The sequence below is a fragment of the Macaca fascicularis genome, chromosome 4 (assembly GCF_037993035.2).
Source record: "Macaca fascicularis isolate 582-1 chromosome 4, T2T-MFA8v1.1".
In the NCBI taxonomy this organism is placed as follows: Eukaryota; Metazoa; Chordata; class Mammalia; order Primates; family Cercopithecidae; genus Macaca; species Macaca fascicularis.
Genome location: NC_088378.1, coordinates 127,144,440 through 127,162,878, shown reverse-complemented (window position 1 = coordinate 127,162,878; position 18,439 = coordinate 127,144,440). Strand labels below are relative to the sequence as shown.

The 18,439-nt window shown below is 41.5% G+C and overlaps 1 protein-coding gene and 1 long non-coding RNA gene across 5 annotated transcripts in view; one reads left to right on the top strand and one right to left on the bottom strand.

Annotated features, from left to right (window-relative positions):
- The window catches only part of LOC123572943 (uncharacterized), a 45,218-nt gene extending 36,477 nt beyond the window's left edge, over positions 1-8,741 (bottom strand). The window contains exons 1-2 of the long non-coding RNA XR_006697569.2: positions 8,616-8,741; positions 2,464-2,543 (exon numbers count right to left, since the gene is read on the bottom strand). This is a non-coding gene — a long non-coding RNA (uncharacterized lncRNA). The remainder of the gene's footprint in view (positions 1-2,463; positions 2,544-8,615) is intronic.
- The window catches only part of SPATS1 (spermatogenesis associated serine rich 1), a 32,923-nt gene extending 15,301 nt beyond the window's left edge, over positions 1-17,622 (top strand). For all 4 annotated transcript variants that reach the window (XM_065543961.2, XM_005552845.4, XM_074037876.1 and 1 more), the window contains 6 exons: positions 1,007-1,131; positions 2,402-2,563; positions 8,676-8,796; positions 10,368-10,430; positions 16,630-16,739; positions 17,311-17,622. In XM_065543961.2, the coding sequence (XP_065400033.1) occupies positions 1,007-1,131; positions 2,402-2,563; positions 8,676-8,796; positions 10,368-10,430; positions 16,630-16,739; positions 17,311-17,339 (610 nt within the window). In that variant the 3' untranslated portion in view covers positions 17,340-17,622. The remainder of the gene's footprint in view (positions 1-1,006; positions 1,132-2,401; positions 2,564-8,675; positions 8,797-10,367; positions 10,431-16,629; positions 16,740-17,310) is intronic.
- Positions 17,623-18,439: the final 817 nt, after the last annotated feature.

The following is an 18,439-nucleotide window of genomic DNA, read 5'->3' as shown; positions in this document are numbered from 1 at the left end:
ATGAAATTACCTATTCTAGATATTTCTTATAAGTGGAATCACATAATATTTGTCCTTTTGTGTCTGGCTTATTTTACTTAGCATAACGTTTTCAAGGCTCACCATGTTTTAGCATGCATCACTACTTCATTCCTTTATTTTTTTCTTATATTTTTGAGACAGGATCTCACTTTGTTGCCCAGGCTGGAGTGCAGTGGTGAGATCTCTGCAGCCTCCACTTTCTGGGTTTAAACAATTCTCCTGCCTCAGTCTCCTGAGTAGCTGGGATTATAGGCATACACTACCATGCTTGGCTAATTTTTGTATTTTTAGTAGTGAGGGGGTTTCTCCATGTTGCCCAGGCTGGTCTCGAACTCCTGAGCTCAAGTGATCCATATGCCTCAGCGTTCCAAAGTGTTAGGATTACAGGCAGAAGCCACCATGCCTAGCCAATTCATTAATTTTTAAGGCTGAATAATATTCAATTGTACGTATTATGTACCACATTTTGCTTATCCATTCTTCTCTTTATGAACACTTGGCTTGTTTTCATTTTGGCTATTATAAATAATGCGGCAAAGAACATTCACATGCAAGTATCTGTTTGAATCTCTGTTTTCAGTTCTTTTAGGTGTATACCTAGAAAGAGAATTGCTGAGTCTTGCGGTAATTCTATGTTCAACTTTTTGAGGAATCACCAAATTATTTTTAAACACTTTAAAAAAATCAGTAGAGATGGGATCTCACTATGTTGTTCAGTCTGGTCTCAAACTCCTGGCCTCAAGTGATCCACCTGCCTCAGCCTCCCAAGGTTTTGGGATTACAGGCGTGAGCCACTGAATGCCCATCTTTTCAATAAGTTTCAGTCCCCTTAAATTGTGAATACATAAATGATATGCTCAAGGACTTTTTATAGATGAGTAGTCCCAGTTCTCACAAGCGAGGGCAATTCTAGGGTAAACTATGTGAGATCAGGCTGTAACTACCAGTTTAAACACGTGGAAGAATCCTTCTGCTTTCTTTCCAGCACCACTGCTGACTTGGATCAGAAACCCTCCTCCTCACATTCTGGTCACTCCTCGGAAATGTCATTGCCTCAAGTCCAAAAGGATAAGTATCCTGAGGAATTCAGCCTGCTTAAGTTGCAGACAAGTAAGTCACAGACCCTCCTCCACATGCCTCTGTGCCCCAGGTCTTTTCAGAAATCTACCATACTGTTGACCACCATCACTGAAGGCCCACAACTGTCAAGCATTTGACATACTTTATCTCAAAATTCACAACACCTCTGCCAGGAAGCTATTATATGTTTTTCAAAAATACAATGCCTTTATATAAAACCCATTAAAATACTGCAGAAAGACATTAAAATAATATAGAAGTATATAGAGTATAAAAACCCTTCCCCAATGTTTTCCAACAATATCCCTATTCTGCCTCATAGCCATGAAGAGTTGATATATATTTTTCCTGTATTTTGAAATGTATATGTGTGTGTGTATATACACACACGTGTACATATATAGATGTAAAATAAATGGGTTAGTATACAAACTGGTATAAATAGATCATGGACCTCTTTCTGTGCCAATACATACAGATCTATGTGGCTAATATAGACATACCAATTTTACAGAAGAGGAAACTGAGGCTTTGAGACATTCAGTCATCCATAAAGCCACATGGCCAGGAAGTAGAGCGATGGGATCAGAACCCAAACTTGCTTGCCTCAAATCCTATGCTCTTCTTGGCTATCCCAAAGCCCACATTTCTCAAGCATCCCTAGAACTGCTAGGGGATCTTTTATTGTTTAAAGTCACTGTTAGCAATCTTACAGGAAAAGTATCAGATGATAAAACAAAGGCATTGCAAGGTCCAGAAACTAGCCTGAGGTCTCAGGAAGCTTTTCTCATTTGAAATTATCACAGGTACATATCCCAGTGTCACCGTAGCGCATGTGCGTGCTATTGTTGCAGCCAATACCATGTTTCATCCACTTGAGGTGCCATGTGGATGGCACTGGCCTAACCGTTTGCTGGTTGATGGCATCCTATTTTTCCTACACAGTTATCAGAGGGAAGATTGTATCATAGGTACTTGGAAGACTGTATCTGAGCTTCCCAACCAATACTTAACTGCCAAACATAAAGCTGGCTTTATTTTTGAAGGAGAGGATGAAGAGGGCAAACAAGCAAACAAAAACAAAGAAGGCCTCTTAGGTAGCTCTCCCCCCACTTCCCTTCCTTTTGTGTCTAGTCCCACAGAGTTTCACACTGTCTCTGATGTAGAACCAAGGGATTATACACATTAATTAAAGTTGTATAGCCAGATAGTGCCTGGGGAGTTTTCACCGCTTTTTGTCATCCAGTTGCATTATGAGGCTGGGAGCAGCACTAATGGAAGGCTTTCTGGTGTCTTGCAGAAGATGGGCATCGTCCTGAGTGGACGTTTTACCCGAGGTTTAGCAGCAACATCCACACTTACCATGTCGGAAAGCAGTGCTTCTTTAATGGAGTCTTCCTCGGCAACAAGAGGTCTCTATCAGAGAGGACGGTGGACAAGTGCTTTGGGAAAAAGAAATACGGTGATGTTTCTTTCTGGGTCTTGACTGTGCAGTCCCCGAAAAACTCTCAAGTTTAGTGATTCTATAGGCCCTGCGTTCTGTAGCTGGGGGCAGCCCTGTAGAGTCACCGTGTTCCCCTAGTGCAGCCAGGAAGACAGAAAAGTGAAGGGGACAGTTGGCAGGCTGCACGTTTTGGCAAAGAACTCACAACAGATGCTGATCCACATTTTCTTTTTTCTCTGAATTTCATAAAATGCAAATGTGACATTTAAGTCATCAGATAAGTTCTCTCAGATCCTTATTAATAGAAACCTCCATTGAAGTCTGAAGAAAAGAATTTATGTTCCAATTAGATGCTGCCTGGCATACACATTTAAATTGTACTTTATATTCTCCGCAAGGAAAACATCCCATAACCCTCAGCCTGAAGTGCATGTTTTTATTTTATTGCTGATTTAATTAAAAGCTATTGAAATGAATATATATCTACCTGTGTATCTGTATCTCTTTGGTTTGTAGCTCAGTGAGTTCTTTGCCCCAACCTACTCATAATAGACTTACTGAAAGACCCTCAAAAGTTGCTGAGTACCAACGGACCATTTATGACACATTTTTCTATATAAATCCCTGTGTAGGAGGCAACCATTGCTCCCGAAATAAATAGGATTGCTGTAGCAGGAATACAAAGAGAAAGAAGTAGACTGTTCTCAGTTTTGAGTTTTAAAATAGACTTTTAAACTCACAGCAGAGACAAATAGTTTTGAGAATTGAGGCTTTTATTTATTTGGGTAGAAAAATACATGGAAAGCCCTACTAAATGAGCTGGGAGAGTGGTCATTGATATGGGAATCTGTGAGGAGTCCTGCACCTTGCACCTTTTTTTTTTTTTTTTTTTTTTAAGACAAGGTCTTGTTCTGTGGCCCAGGCTGGAGTGCAGTGCCACCATCTTGGCTCACTGCGGCTCTGAACGCCAGCCCCCTAGCCCCAGGCTCAAGCAATCCTCCAACCTCAGCCTCCAAGTTGCTGGGACTACAGGCATGTGCCACCATGCCTGGCTTATTTTTCTATTTTTAGTAGAGACAGGGTTTCTCCATGCTGCCCAGGCCAGTCTCAAACTCCTGGGCTCCAGTGATCAGCCAGCCTTGGCCTCTCAAAGTGCCGGTATTACAGGTGTGAGCCACTGCAGCCAGCCTACCCTGCACTCTTGAGCTGCAAGTACCTATCACAAGTAAATGGGATTATCATAATGACCCAAATCTTAATTTTCACTTATCACTGCCCTCCTGGCTCAAAAGTAAGCCACCTTATCCTGACCTACCTACCTTCCTTCCTTCCTTCCTTCCTTCCTTCCTTCCTTCCTTCCTTCCTTCCTTCCTTCCTTCTTTTTCCTTTCTTCCCTCCCTCTCTCCATCCCTTCATTTCTTCTTTCCCTTCTTCCTTTAGGGTTTTATAAATACTGAGTAAATGCAATGATATATTTATGAAATATTTGTTGACTATATAGAATGAAATATAAGATATACTTATATTATACTTGTGTTCTTTTACTCCGTTTAAGATGTAAAATATTAACTTTATATTTGAAGCCTCCAATATCCTCTTCCCTGAATATTCCATCTTTCCTCCCCCAACTCCAGTGGTAATCCATATTTTTTTAAAGAAAAACTTATCAGGTAAATTTTCAAACAATAGCATAATGAAACCCGATGTACTCATCCATTTAGCTTCAATAATGATCAATACCTGGCTAACTTGTTTCATCATTACCTCTCCTCCCAGGGATTATTTTAAAGCAAATTTCAGACATCATATTATTTCATCTCTAAATATATCATATGTGTCTCTGAAAAATAAGGATTATTTTATTAACATAACCACAATTCCATGTCCTAATATCATATTTTTAAAAATCAACAGTAATTCCTTAATATATTCAGTGTCCAAATATCCTATTATTTCATAAATGCCATAATTTAAAAATATTTAGCTTGTTTGGATCAGGATCCAAGTAAGGCCCACAGATTGAAATTGGTTGGTATGTCTCTTAAGTTTCTTTCAATATATAGGTCCTCCCTCCTTTTTTCTTGCAATATGTTTGGTGAAGAAACTAGGCCTTGTCCTGTAGTGTTGACTACGATCAGGACTTTGCTGATTACGTCACTTGGTATCATTTAACAGGTTCCTCTTTCCTGTGTACTTCCTGTGAAGTGGTAGTTGGATCTACAGGCTTGATTCGTTTTAGTATGATTACTTCTTAGGTGTACAGTGACTTCTTTAAACATCAAATGCAATGGTCTTTTTCCATTTCTTCTCTTCCTTGATCGCACTGCAGCACTCGATACTGTCAAGCTTGACACTGGACACGTCTTCCTTTGTGAAATTCTCTCCCCACTCTTTCTTTTTCTCCCTTCCTTCCTTCCTTCCTTCCTTCCTTCCTTCCTTCCTTCCTTCCTTCCTTCCTTCCTTCCTTCCTTCTTTCCCTTCCCCCTCCCTCCCTCCCTCTCTCTCTCTCTCTCTCTCTCTCTCTTTCTTTCTTTCTTTCTTTCTTTCTCTTTTTTGACACAGAGTCTCACTGTGTCACCCACGCTAGAGTGCACTAGCATGACCTCGGCTCACTGCAACCTCTGCCCCCTGGGTTCAAGCAATTCTCATGTCTCAGCCTCCTGGAGTAGCTGTGATTACAGGCATGTGCAACCACAGCCAGCTAATTTTTGTATTTCACTAGAGATGGGGTTTCACCATGTTGGCCAGGCTGGTCTCAAACTCCTGACCTCAAACACCTGCCTTGGCCTCCCAAAGTGCTGGGATTACAGGTGTGAGCCACCACTCCCGGCTGCCACTCATTATTTCTTGGATGAGATGAAGAGGCAGGCTTAGGGACTGCCAACCAGCTGCCATTTTAAACTGGAATGCAACTCATTATTATATAAAAATATCAATCAAAATATCTTTAAATAATGGTTGAATGTGATCCATCAGCCATAACCAGGATATTGGCAGAGTTCCCTAAAGGCGTAGTTGTTGCCATAGAACAAAATGCCATCTATGATTGTATGTGGTAGGGAAATAGGTCTGAAAATATAATTTTCTATTGTGTAGCTCTTCCTACAGTATCGCATACTGTATTAGTCAGAATAGGATAGATTCTGCCGCAGTAACAATCCCTGAAATTTCAGCAGCTTAAGCACTAAAGTTTGCTCCTTTCTCTTATAAAGTCCACTGTGGATCCAGCAGCTCTCCAGGGCAGTTCCTTTCCAAGGATCCTGTCTGCTTTTATCTGTGACCTTTCCATCTCAACCTGTGGCTTCTAAGATTGCCATAGAAGGGGAAAGAGAAAATGCTGGAAGGTTTTTCACTTCAGCTCCTTAAATGCTTCTTTTTAAAGGTGGTACATATCATCTCTGCTCACAATCTATCAGTCAGAACATGGCTCTACCTAAGTGCATTGGGGCACTGACATGTGGGGCAGACTAAGTTACTTGGTGAACAGTTCACTCCCTCGTATGGTTATTTGTCTCTAAGTGTATGTGTCCCATTTTCTACCTCCTGAATGTCTTTACATCCAGGAAATTGGATGGTCTGTATAAAAACAAACAAGCATTAGAACTGATCGTGCGGTGTTATGGGTCCATCAGCTATTGATGCATAGTGGCCAGCACTTTGGGCTGACACCTGTCTTGGTGAGCTATCCAGAAATTATACCAAGGCCCCATATGTTACCTAATGGCTTAAACAAATGTGTTGTCTCAGAAGTGTTGCTTGGGAGATTTTCCCCCTAAAAGTAACACCTTATGCAGATACCACACCATTGGCTCTTTTTCTTCCTCCTGATGTTATCTTGTGATATCTTTTATGATAGTCTATTTTTTTTTTTTTTTGAGACAGAGTTTCACTCTTGTTGTCCAGGCTGGAGTGCAATGGTGCAATCTCGGCTCACTGCAACCTCTGCCTCCCAGGTTCAAGTGATTCTCCTGCCTCAGCCTCCTGAGTGGCTGCGATTACAGGCATGTGCCACCGTGCCCAGTTAATTTTGTATTTTTAGTGGAGATGGGGTTTCACCATGTTGATCAGGCTGGTCTCAAACTCCTGATGTCAGGTGATCCACCCACCTCGGCCCACCCAAAGTGCTGGGATTACAAGCGTGAGCCACTGCGCCTGGCCACCATAGTCTATTCCTAGGTGTTCTCCTTAGACCACCTATATCATATTCAACTTGTGAGTTTATTAAAAATGCTGGTTCTGGGAGCTACTAGAGATCTTCTGAAACAGAATTTCTTGGGTTAAAGGTTGCATTTTAAACAAGTTTCCTAGGTGATTTTCAGGTGTGCTAAAATTTTGGAACCACTCTTCTGTAGTATATGGCATTTACTGCCTCGTAGTGTTACCTTCGTCTTTACGAATGTCTCCCCATCTAGATAAGATTCCCTGGGGAGAAGTATATACCTTAGCTATATAGTAATCATACCTTCCAGATTAAAAAATAATTGGGATGAGGGGTATTAGTCCAGTTGTGATTTCAAATAATAATAATTGCTACTATTTCTTGAGTGCTTGTTATGTGCTCATATCATTATTATTTAGTATTCATGATAACTCTGCAAAGTAGCCATTTGAAATAAACAGTTTATACATGAGGTTACAAAGGCTTAAGAAGGTTAAATAAATAGCTCAAGGGCACAGAACCAGAAATTACAGGAGTGAGTATGAACTCAGGTGCAACTGACTCCAAAGTCCAAATCCTTCCCACCACCTCTTGTTAACACCTGACTCTTACTTGTCAGTGCCCTGGTTTGGGATTCAAAAGGTTTTGGATTTACTGTATATTTAATTAACTAATTAATTAAAATTTTGAGACAGAGTCTCATTCTGTTTCCCAGGCTGGAGGCATGTGGCATGATCTTGGCTTACTGCAACCTACGTTTCCCAGGTTTAAGCGATTCTCCTGCCTCAGCCTCCCGAGTAACTGGGATTACAGGCGTGTGCCACCACACCCAGCTAATTTTTGTATTTTTAGTAGAGACAGAGTTTCACTGTGTTGGTCAGGCTGGTCTAGAACTCCTGGCCTCAAGGGGATTCAGTATATATTTTAAACTTCCACTCTCTCTGCTTTGAATCCTCAGCATCTCATACCCAGCAGGCACTCGATGCATGGGTGTAGCTGCATTGGGTGTGTTTCACTACACAGAAGAGCTAATCAAACGTGTAATACAGTCAGTTATTGAAAAGGTTTTTGAAAGAGAAAGATAAAAAATTAAATACTACGCTAACCCAAGAACTCCCACCTGTCACGCTGATGGCTTTTCCGAGTTAGCTAGAAGAATCTGGGTGTGTGGCAAACATGGAGGTCATGCTTCCAGCCTCATGTCCCTGCTTCCGAGCCCAAGGGTGGTGACTCTCGTAGTCCAGGCTTGTTCTCTTAGGAGATGTATCTGGTGTCAAGTGTGTGGGTTGATTTATTTATTTTATTTTTAATTTTAAGATTTTTATAGGCCATTTTAAGGACTTTAAGTATGTGGGTTTAAATGATCACCCTGCACTAGGCAGATGCCTTCCACTCCCATAATTAGTTTCTTGTTCCCGGGGCTTTAGCAGGGGCTGAGCTGGGTGTACAAGCCTCTGCCGAGTAATCTTGCTCTTCTCCAGGAAGCCACCTCCCACTGCTGCATGGCCCCAGTCCTTGAGGCAGAAGGAGCAAGACATCCTTAGTTGGTTTCCTTCCCAGACCCAGTCAGAGAGGCAGCGCCCCAGGGACATTTGTTTCTTGGGCTTCCTAAGACTCAGGGATTCAAAGTGCACTAATGCTCAGGAATCAAGAGATTATTAGGTCACAGATTTTTGGATCATTGCAAAGAGACCTCTGATTCACCTTATATTTTAAACCAAAGCACTCCATCTGAGTCTAACAATTCTTTTCCAGGGTGAGGTAGTTATAACAACACTTTTTGGAAAATGTCCCAAACATAGGCTCATCTCCTTAAGGCAAGATAATCACAAACAGAACTTTGAGAAACTTCTATGTAATTTATAATAAATTACTAAAATATCCTATTTCCATTGTCATGCCAATACTTACAGCAAATCTGTGGATCATCTTCAGCCCTTGTATGATTTTGTTTTCAAACCTTCTCCACAGATATTGATCCCAGGAACGGAATCCCAAAGTTAACTCCAGGGGATAATCCATATATGTACCCAGAACAGAGTAAAGGCTTCCACAAAGCAGGATCAACGCTCCCACCAGTGAATTTTTCAGTGTAAGTGTATGTTAATACTAGCATTATATAGTTAACTTTAAAGGAATTGTGTCTCTCTACTACATAGAAATTATATTTTAAAAGGGATAGATGTCAACAAGATGTGATTGGATGAAAATTCCTTGAAAAGCTCATCTTTAGTTAATTAGTGTCTGCACAGATGCATGTGTATAATTAAAATTGCACACAGGACTTGGACTACAAAAAAGCGGTTGTTAATTTTGTTCCTATCTCTATTAGCACAGATTTGAAAGCTTTTAAATGTTCATACTGAATCAGATTGTTGGCCATAGTGACTACTATGTGGGTGGACTTAAACTTGGAAATAAACTTAGACCAAAGTGATGGAGAAAAATGGGAGGATCATTACATTAAAAGAAAAATAGTTGGTGTATTACTTTTTTTTTTTTTTTTTTTTGAGAAGGAGTCTCGCTCTGTCGCCCTGGCTGGAGTACAGTGGCGTGATTTTGGCTCACTGCAAGCTCCGCCTCCCAGGTTCACGCCATTCTCCTGCCTCAGTCTCCCAAGTAGCTGGGACTACAGGTGCCTGCCACCATGCCCGGGTAATTTTTTGTATTTTTAGTAGAGACAGGGTTTCACCATGTTAGCCAGGATGTTCTCGATCTCCTGACCTTGTGACACACCTGCCTCGGCCTCCCAAAGTGCTGGGTAGTTGGTGTATTACATTTAAAACATTGTTTTAAAAAATTAACCATGTGAAATGTAATGACGCTGACTAAAAATGATCACAACTAAAATCTGTGGGCCGGGGGCGGTGGCTCACGCCTATAACCCCAGCCCTTTGAGAGACCAAGGGGGGGCAGATCACCTGAGGTCAGGAGTTCCATACCAGCCTGGCCAACATGGTAAAACCCCGTGTCTACTAAAAATACAAAAATTAGCTGGGCACGGTAGCAGATGCCTGTAATCTCAGCTACTCAGGAGGCTGAGGCAGGAGAATTATTTGAACCTGGGAGACGGAGGTTGCAGTGAGCCGAGATTGCAGCACCACACTCTAGCCTGGGCGACAGAGCGAGTGAGACTCCATCTCAAAATAAACAAAATAAAATAAAATAAAATAAAATCTGTGGGCCAGGCACAGTGGCTCATGCCTGTAATCCTAGCACTTTGAGAGGCTGAGGCTGGAGGGTTGCTTTAGCTCAGGCGTTCCAGACCTACCTGGGCAACATGAAAAAACCCCTTCTCTACAAAAATACAAAAAATTAGCTGGGCATGGTGGTGCATGCCTATAATCCCAGCTATTTGGGAGGCTGAGGTGGGAGGATCACCTGAGCCTGGAAGGTTGAGGCTGCAGTGAGCTGAGATTGTGCCACTGCACTCCAGCCTTGGGGACAGAGTGAGACCCTGTCTCAAAACATAAATAAAATAAAATAAAATAAAATAAAATAAAATAAAATAAAATAAAATAAAATTTGCGGTTCTTACAGTTTTGAAGTCCATACTTGAAAATTAAAATCGGAAAACAGGACATTCTATTGAATGCAATGATGTATTGATCGCTTTGCTGTAGATGGCATACCAGTTTTATGATTGCCTTTTCTGTTTTTCAGAGCACCTTATGAAAAGAAATTTGATACATTTATTCCACTTGAGCCTCTTCCACAAATTCCCAAGTGAGTTCTCTTACCATGTTTTGTGCTAGCCCATCTTTATGAAATATCAATTATTTTATTATTTCCTCCTGCAGAGGAGTGGGTAGATAACCAGGACACAGGGCCCTTTTGAACCCCAGCAGGAGGGTGGAGCAGTTTGTAAGGAAGGCATTTGGATAGACACTCTGTAGAGTCTGCAGTTGGGATGGTCACATATTCAACAGACGTAACTGACAAACTACCAGATGCCATGTGTTGTGCTAGCCATGCACGATAGGAGAGTTCACATGGAACAAAAAGACAGGGTTCCTGATTCCTAGAACATGAGTATTTTGGGAAAGAAAGACACACACTTAAATGATTGCAACTGGGGAGAACGGTTAGAGTTTCAAGAGGCAGAAATAAAGCTAACAGAGCACTTCTGTGTTTGAGGGACATATCATTCCTTTAATTTCATACTTTTGCTTCACTCCATTCTGAACCTCATGTATTTACCTAAGCTGGTTTCTGACTGATAAAGACATATTTTCTTTTCTTTCTTTCTTTTTTTAACTTTCTAATACAAAGCAGGCTCATATGAGTGGGCATGTGTCCCAGGGTCTGACCCACTCTGGAATTCAGTGGGAATAAAAGCCTTTTATTCCAAACTTGAGATTTTTAATGTCTTTATTATGTTGCATTGTTACTTATGGCACATGATTAGGGCTTCTCATGTCTGTACTTTACATTTTTAATAAACACTATTCTAGAATATTCCAAATAATAGCAATTGCCTAAATTTCATCATCATCCTACTCAACTATTTTAGCTTTTGTACATTACCTTTCATATGCAAATATGTTTTTACATGTATAAACCTGAGAATACCAATTAGTCGGGTTTTCCTAAAAAGAAAGGTTAATTTTTTTTTTTTTTTTAAAGAAGTACAAAGCTGGCTGGGTGCAGTGGCTCACACCTGTAATCCTAGCACTTTGGGAGGCCAAGGCAGGGGGACTGCTTGAAGCCAAGAGATTGAGACCAGCATGGGCAACATAGTGAGACCCTATCTCTACAAAAAAATTTTTTAAAAAAAATTAGCCAGGCATAGTGGTATGCAACTGTAGTCCTAGGTACTTGGGAGGCTGAGGCAGGAGGGTTTCTTGAGTCTATGAGTTCGAGGCTGCAGTGAGCTATGATTGTGCTATGCACTCCAGCCTAGGTGACAGAGTGAAACGCTGTCTCAAATTAAAAAAAAAAAAAAAAAGAGAGAGAGAGAATTCGATCAGCATATTCCTCTGTGCTATGGTCAGTAAGACAATTGGGAGACTTGGACCCTTTCCTCAGGGACAGTCACCCTAATGAAAAAGTCTACTAACCAGTTAGTCATGGCAGAAGCAACAAAGGCTTCTGTTACTGGATTTAGCATTTACTGTTTCCTAGTTCTCTGTTTTGTTCTGTAGTGTCTAATTTGCTGTTAGTCCCATCCAGTGATTATGTATTTTGATCTTTAGAAATTCTATTTGATTCTTTTTTATATCTGTTGTTCTTTCCTATTTTCATGTTTTCCTTAAATACTTGGACATAGTAATAACTGTTCAAAGATTTTTGTTTGCCAGCCAGGCGTGGTGGCTCACGCCTGTAATCCCAGCACTTTGGAAGGCTGAGGCGGGCAGATCACGAGGTCAGGAGATCGAGACCATCCTGGCTAACATGGTGAAACCCCATCTCTACTAAAAATACAAAAATTAGCTGGGTGTGGTGGCACGTGCCTGTAGGCAAAAAAAAAAAAAAAAAAAAAAAAAGATTTTTGTTTGCTAATTCTATTATTTGTGTCATTTCTGGGTGTGTTTCTGCTGACTGATTTTTTTCCTGATTATGGGTCACATTTTCCTGCTTCCTAGTATGTCTAGTAATTTTTATTTGGATACTGGACATTATAATCTTATATTGTTGAGTATTTGGATTTTGTTGTCTTCTTTTATTTTTTATTTTATTAATTTTATTTTTTAGATGGAGTCTCACTCTGTTGCCAGGTTGGAGTGCAGTGGCACGATCTGGGCTCACTGCAACCTCCGTCTCCCAGGTTCAAGGGATTTTCCTGCCTTAGCCTCCGGAGTGGCTGAGATTACAGGCACGTGCCACCACACCCAGCTAATTTTTGTATTTTTAGTAGAGATGGGGTTTCACCATGTTGGCCAGGATGGTTTCAATCTCCTGACTTCGTGATCCACCTGCCTTGGGCTCCCAAAGTGCTGGGATTACAGGTGTGAGCCACTGCGCCCGGCCTCGTCTTTTTTTAAAGAGTGCTGGGCTTTGCTGTAGCAGGCAGTTAAGTCACTTGCCGTTTGGTTTGATTCTTTTGAGGCTTGTTTTCAAGCTTTGTTAGGGCACGTCTAAAGTAGTCTTTAGGGATAGTTTAACTCCATTACTAAGTAAGATGTGGCCCTTTTAGAGTCTCTACTGAATGCCTTGAGTGACCAATGAGGAGTCTTCACTTTAATTGGTGGGAACTAAAATGATTTTTAGCCCTTTGTGAGCCCATTCAGTTCCCAGTCACTCTACTGTCTGATCTTGTGGAGTTCTACCCTACACATGTGTGTCTTAATATTCAGCAAAGACTCGAAGGAAGTGCCATTTGAATTTCTTAATTTAATTTTTTTGTATAGTTCCTTCTTCCCCAGAACTCTGCCCTGCAGCTTCCAGCCCTCCAAGACTCTGTGAACTTGGATCTTCGGCTCCTCAAACTCATAGAGAATGCCATGCTCTGTGTAGGGTTGCTCATCCTACGTTGTGGTCTTGAATGCGCCGCCAGGCAAAAGCTGGGTGATTCCAGGGCTCTTTTCATTTGCTTTCCTTTTCTTTAAGATCACAATCCTGCGCTGCCTGTTGTCTCATTCTGAAAACTGTTATTTCATACATTTTGTCCAGTTTTCTACTTGTTTAAGTCAGGAGAGTAAATCTGATCCCTGCTACTTCATTATGGCTGGAATTATTATCTATGAATATAAATGTTATTATCCATCATCTATTAATAAAAATTGTAGTTTTTTCCCCAAGTTATTTGATGAATCAGTTTTGTACTATTCCATCACTCTCATCAAAGTTATTCATATCTTTAAATAGTGTAGTAATTGTGCTTGGAAATTTAAGAATGTTAAATCTGCAAATGCAACAATCCACCTTTAAAATAAGAACAAAACCTGATAACCAGAACCAGATAAAGTTGCCAAGTCTTCTCTAGTTAGCTAGTGACAGAGAGAGCCAGAATTAGAATAAATATTAGGGAGGTAAGATTACTCATTGAAAAGGTCCCTATAATGTGCAGTACATTTACAGGGATTATTTAGTCAACTCAGCAGATATTCTTTGAGTACCATTTATGCACTTGATCTACAGGAGAAATGGGAAGGTGGTGAGGTAATGGAGGCAGGGATCACAAAGATGAATAAGATATGACATTTGTTTCAAGGCTCATTGTCTGTTGTGGGGAGAGACCACTAGATGAGTAATCATAAAACAATTGAAAGCAAATATGATACAATGTGTACCTAGAGGAAAGACATGTGGGGAAGTTGGGGACGTGTTGCAGAGGAGGTGGTATTTGATCTGGCTCCTAGATGAGGCATTGCAATTAATGTATCTTCCAAGGACAAAGTATTATGGGATGCATCTACATTAGGTCACTTAATATTTATTTTTACATTTCCACGTGTGCTTGAAAAGAAAGTGTATTCCATTTAGTCAGGATGGAAAGTTAGATACATACTCAGAAGATTGACTTTATTGGTTATGTTGTTTAGCCCAAATATTTCCTTATCTTTGTTCACTTGGCCTAGTTTGGATTGAGAGTTAGTGTGAGAGTTAGGGTGTCTGAATATTAGCATTTCGACTATTTTTGTTGTTAATTGTGTCTTTTAGCATTATAAAAGTATCTTTATTTTTCTCATTTAATATTTTTTGTCCTAAAGTATACCTAGCCTGTTATTAAGATTCTAATTCTTACTTTATTTTATTTGCATCTGAGCTTTGCCCATTCTTTCTGCCCATTCTTTTGCTTTTGAAGCACTTTGCTTTTAGTGTAGAATTGGATTTTGCTCTGTGAGCCAGCTTGAAATATTTTCTTTAATTCAGGTGAATTAGGCCACTTGCATTTATTGATTAGACTGATATATTTGATTTCAGTTCTGTTACATTATTTGCTACATTTATTATGTGTACTGTATTATATTTACTGTGAATCTTTCAGTGTTTTCTTTGATTGCTTCAAAAAAGTTTGAAAAATCCTTTCTTTTGATATTTAGAAATGCTTGTGTTCTTATTCTAGTAGTTCTTTGTGCTAGTATCTTTATACGTTGCTCTTAGTCCTGCTTTTCTTTTCTTTTCTTTCTTTTTTTTTTTTTTTGAGATGGAGTCTCACTCTGTTACCCAGGCTGGAATGCAGTGGTGCGATCTCGGCTCACTGTAACTTCCACCTCCCGAGTTTAAGTGATTCTCCTGCCTCAACCTCCTGAGTAGCTGGGATTACAGGCATGCGCCACAACGCCCGGCTAATTTTTGTATTTTTATTAGAGACAGGGTTTCACCATGTTGGTCAGGCTGGTCTCGAACTCCTGACCTTGTGATCCACCTGCCTCGGCCTCCTAAAGTGCTGGGATTACAGGCGTGAGCCACCACTCCTGGCAGTCCTGCTTTTCTTATTTGGGCTTCTACTACTTGGCTTGTTGGCTTTAAGTGATAACTTTGACTTTCACCAATTACCTATTTGGTAACCATCCTCTTCTTTCTTGCAGGGACTTCCCTACCCCCAGCAGTTTTACAAGGGCATTTTGCCAATTGTGGTATATTTCTCCCCTAAAGCACAAGAATTCTAGCTTCCAAAAGATGAAAACATTCTGCATCTCCCTGCTCCAACTCATCCCAGAGTCACACTTCCTACTACCTACTGGACCACACACAGCCCAGAAATGCCCTTTCAAGTCTCAGTGGCTCTGGGAAGACTCTGGGTGTCTGCATTAGCCAAGGTCCCAGCAGAAAACAGAAAGCACACTCAGCTGGGATTCTGAAGACAGCTTAAGGAAAGGGACTACTTATGGGTGTGTGGGCAGGGTTGGGGGAACCCACATGGGAGGGTGAAGCACCCAGAGGCTCATGACAGTGGGAAGCGTTACTACTCCTGGGTCTGAGCAGCAAGAAGAGGGATCACGGTTTGCAGAACAGTAAGCACTGGAACTCTGGGAGAAGGGCTGCCCAACAGGAGCTGTGGCACTGCCAGAATTGGGGTACCTTGGGAGATAGGACATCAGGGGAGGAGCTAGGTAAGAAATGCCCTAATTTCTGTCCACCTTCTGATCTCCTGTTGGTGCCATCAGCCAAACCCAGCTCAAAGGTGGAAGCACGGGTGGGGACGGTGGTTCATGCCTGTAATCCCAGCACTTTGGGAGGCTGAGGTGGTAGGATCACCTGGAGTCAGGAGTTCAAGACCAGCCTGACCAAGATGGTAAAGCCCAGTCTCTACTAAAAATACAAAAATTAGCTGGGCATGATGGCATGTGCCTGTAGTCCCAGCTACTTGGGAGGCTGAAGCAGGAGAGTCATTGAACCCGGGAGGCAGAGGTTGCAGTAAGCAGAAATCGCACCACTGCACTCCAGCCTGGGTGACAGAGCAAGACTCTGTCTCAAAAAACAAAACAAAAAGAAATGTGGACTGGATGTAGTGGCTCACACCTGTAATCCCAGCACTTTGGGAGGCCGAGGTAGGTGAATTACCTGAGGTCAGAAGTTTGAGACCAGCTTGACCAACAAGGTGAAACCCCGTCTCCACTAAAAATACAAAAATTAGCTGGGTGTGGAGGCGTGTGCCTGTAGTCCCAGCTACTCAGGAGGCTGAGGCAGGAGAATTGCTTGAATCTGGGAGGTGGAGGTTGCAGTGAGCCGAGATTGCGCCACTGCATTCCAACCTGGGCAATGGAGTGAGACTGAGTTTCAAAAAAAAAAAAAAAGTGGAAGCATGGAGGAGACCAGGTGATACTAGCTGTAAGGTCAGCCTCTTGGCAGAGAAGGGCTGAACAAGAGCTGGGTTTAAGGCAGGGGCAAATGGTGAACAACTAACATATTTTATTTTGAAGTTGGTCTCCTAAATTGGAGGTCTTTTTACTTTTGGAGCATATAATGCCTTATCTGCTGTTGGTGTTTGTAAATTTTGCATCAAACTGAAACTCAGGGTGTTGTCTTCTTACCACAGCTTGCCCTTCTGGGTGAAGGAGAAGGCCAACAGTTTGAAGAATGAGATACAAGAGGTTGAGGAGCTCAACAACTGGCAGCCAGCAGTGCCCTTAATTCTGCTCCTTCCTGGTAGGTTAAAGAACCTTCAAAGAATAGTGTAAAAACTGGAGGAGTCCACCGGGCATGGTGGCTCACTCCTGTAATCCCAGCACTTTGGGAGGCCGAGGCGGGCAGATCATAAGGTCGGGAGTTCAAGACAAGCCTGATCAACATAGTGAAACCCCGTCTCTACTGAAAATACAAAAATTAGCCAGGCGTGGTGGCACACGCCTGTAATCCCAGCTACTCGGGAGGCTGAGGCAGGAGAATCGCTTGAACCCAGGATGTGGAGGTTGCAGTGAGCTGAGATTGTGCCACTGCACTCCAGGCTGGGCAACAGAGCGAGACTTTGCCTCAAAAACAAACAAACAAACAAACAAACAAAAAACAAAACTGGAGGAGTCCAGAAGAACAGGCTTTTGAGAGGCTTCACAGTGGAAAGGAGGGCAGGCAAAGTATCTCCCGGAGTGGATGTGTCTTCTGTCCTGAGGTGGTCTCATGGGCAGATGTCATAGCCAAGCATTGAGGGTTGAGTGTATTGGTTGAGAATTGTTAGTTTTGTAATGGAAGAAAACCTTTAACTCCATGCCTCTATCCACAGGTGCTTTGGACTTTCCAAGACAATCCTGAGCATACACAGGCCCACAAAACATGTGCTGACTGCACTCTGGCGAGCCTTTTCCAGTTGATGGTTTTTCTCATGTGACTGTTCTAAATTCAATGTTTGACCCTTATGAGGAAGTGTTGTGCTTTGCTTTTTTAAAACTTTATATTTTGAAAACTTTCACATTTACAGAAAAATTGCAAGAATTGTACAACAAACACCTGCATATCCTTCACATAGATTCTATCAATGTTAACATTTGTTCAAACTTTCTCTCTCTCACAATATTACAATTACTATTTTGCTGAACTCTTTGAGAGTGAGTGGCAGATATTGTAATGCTTTACACCTGTATACCAACATACCTCAGCATGTATCTCCTAAGGTCAAGGATGTTGTCTAACAAGCACAACACAAATATCAAACTCATGGAATTTAATACTGATAAAATATTATTAATATTTAGTCCACATTCAGTTTTAGTCAATTATATTTAGTTTTCTGAGGATGCCCTCAAATCAATCATAAAATACAGACATAATGTGAGTGTCTTAGCCTGTTCAGGCTGCTACAACAAAATACCATAAACAGAATGGCTTATAAATGATAGGAATTTATTTCTCACAGTTCTGGAGGCTGGGAAGTCCACGCTCAGGGTGCCAGCAGGTTCAGTGTCTGCTGAGGGCCAGCCTTCTGGCTCATAGACAGTACCTTCTTGCTGTGTCCTCATATGATAGAAGGGGTGAGCTAGTCCTCTGGGGTCTCTTTTACAAGGGCACTAATCTCATTCATGAGGGCTCTGATCTCATGACCTAATCGCCTCCCAATGACCTTATCTCCTAATACCATCACCTCGGGGATTAGGTTTCAACATACGCATTTTGGGGTGGGGAGGATAAACATTTAGACCATAGCAGTGAACTTTCATTGCTTTTGGTAAAACCGTTTTCATTTTATTAATACCTTTCGGAATGTTTCTCTAATGTTAACTTGGTACATGTCAGAAAAACATGAAGGCTGGATCTATACCAGGTAAGTAATACTGTTGCCCTGTAGCTGCATTCCTCACTCCAGTGTTGCCTATCTACAATAGCCAGGCAGGGTGAGAGCTCAGTGACCACCAGTC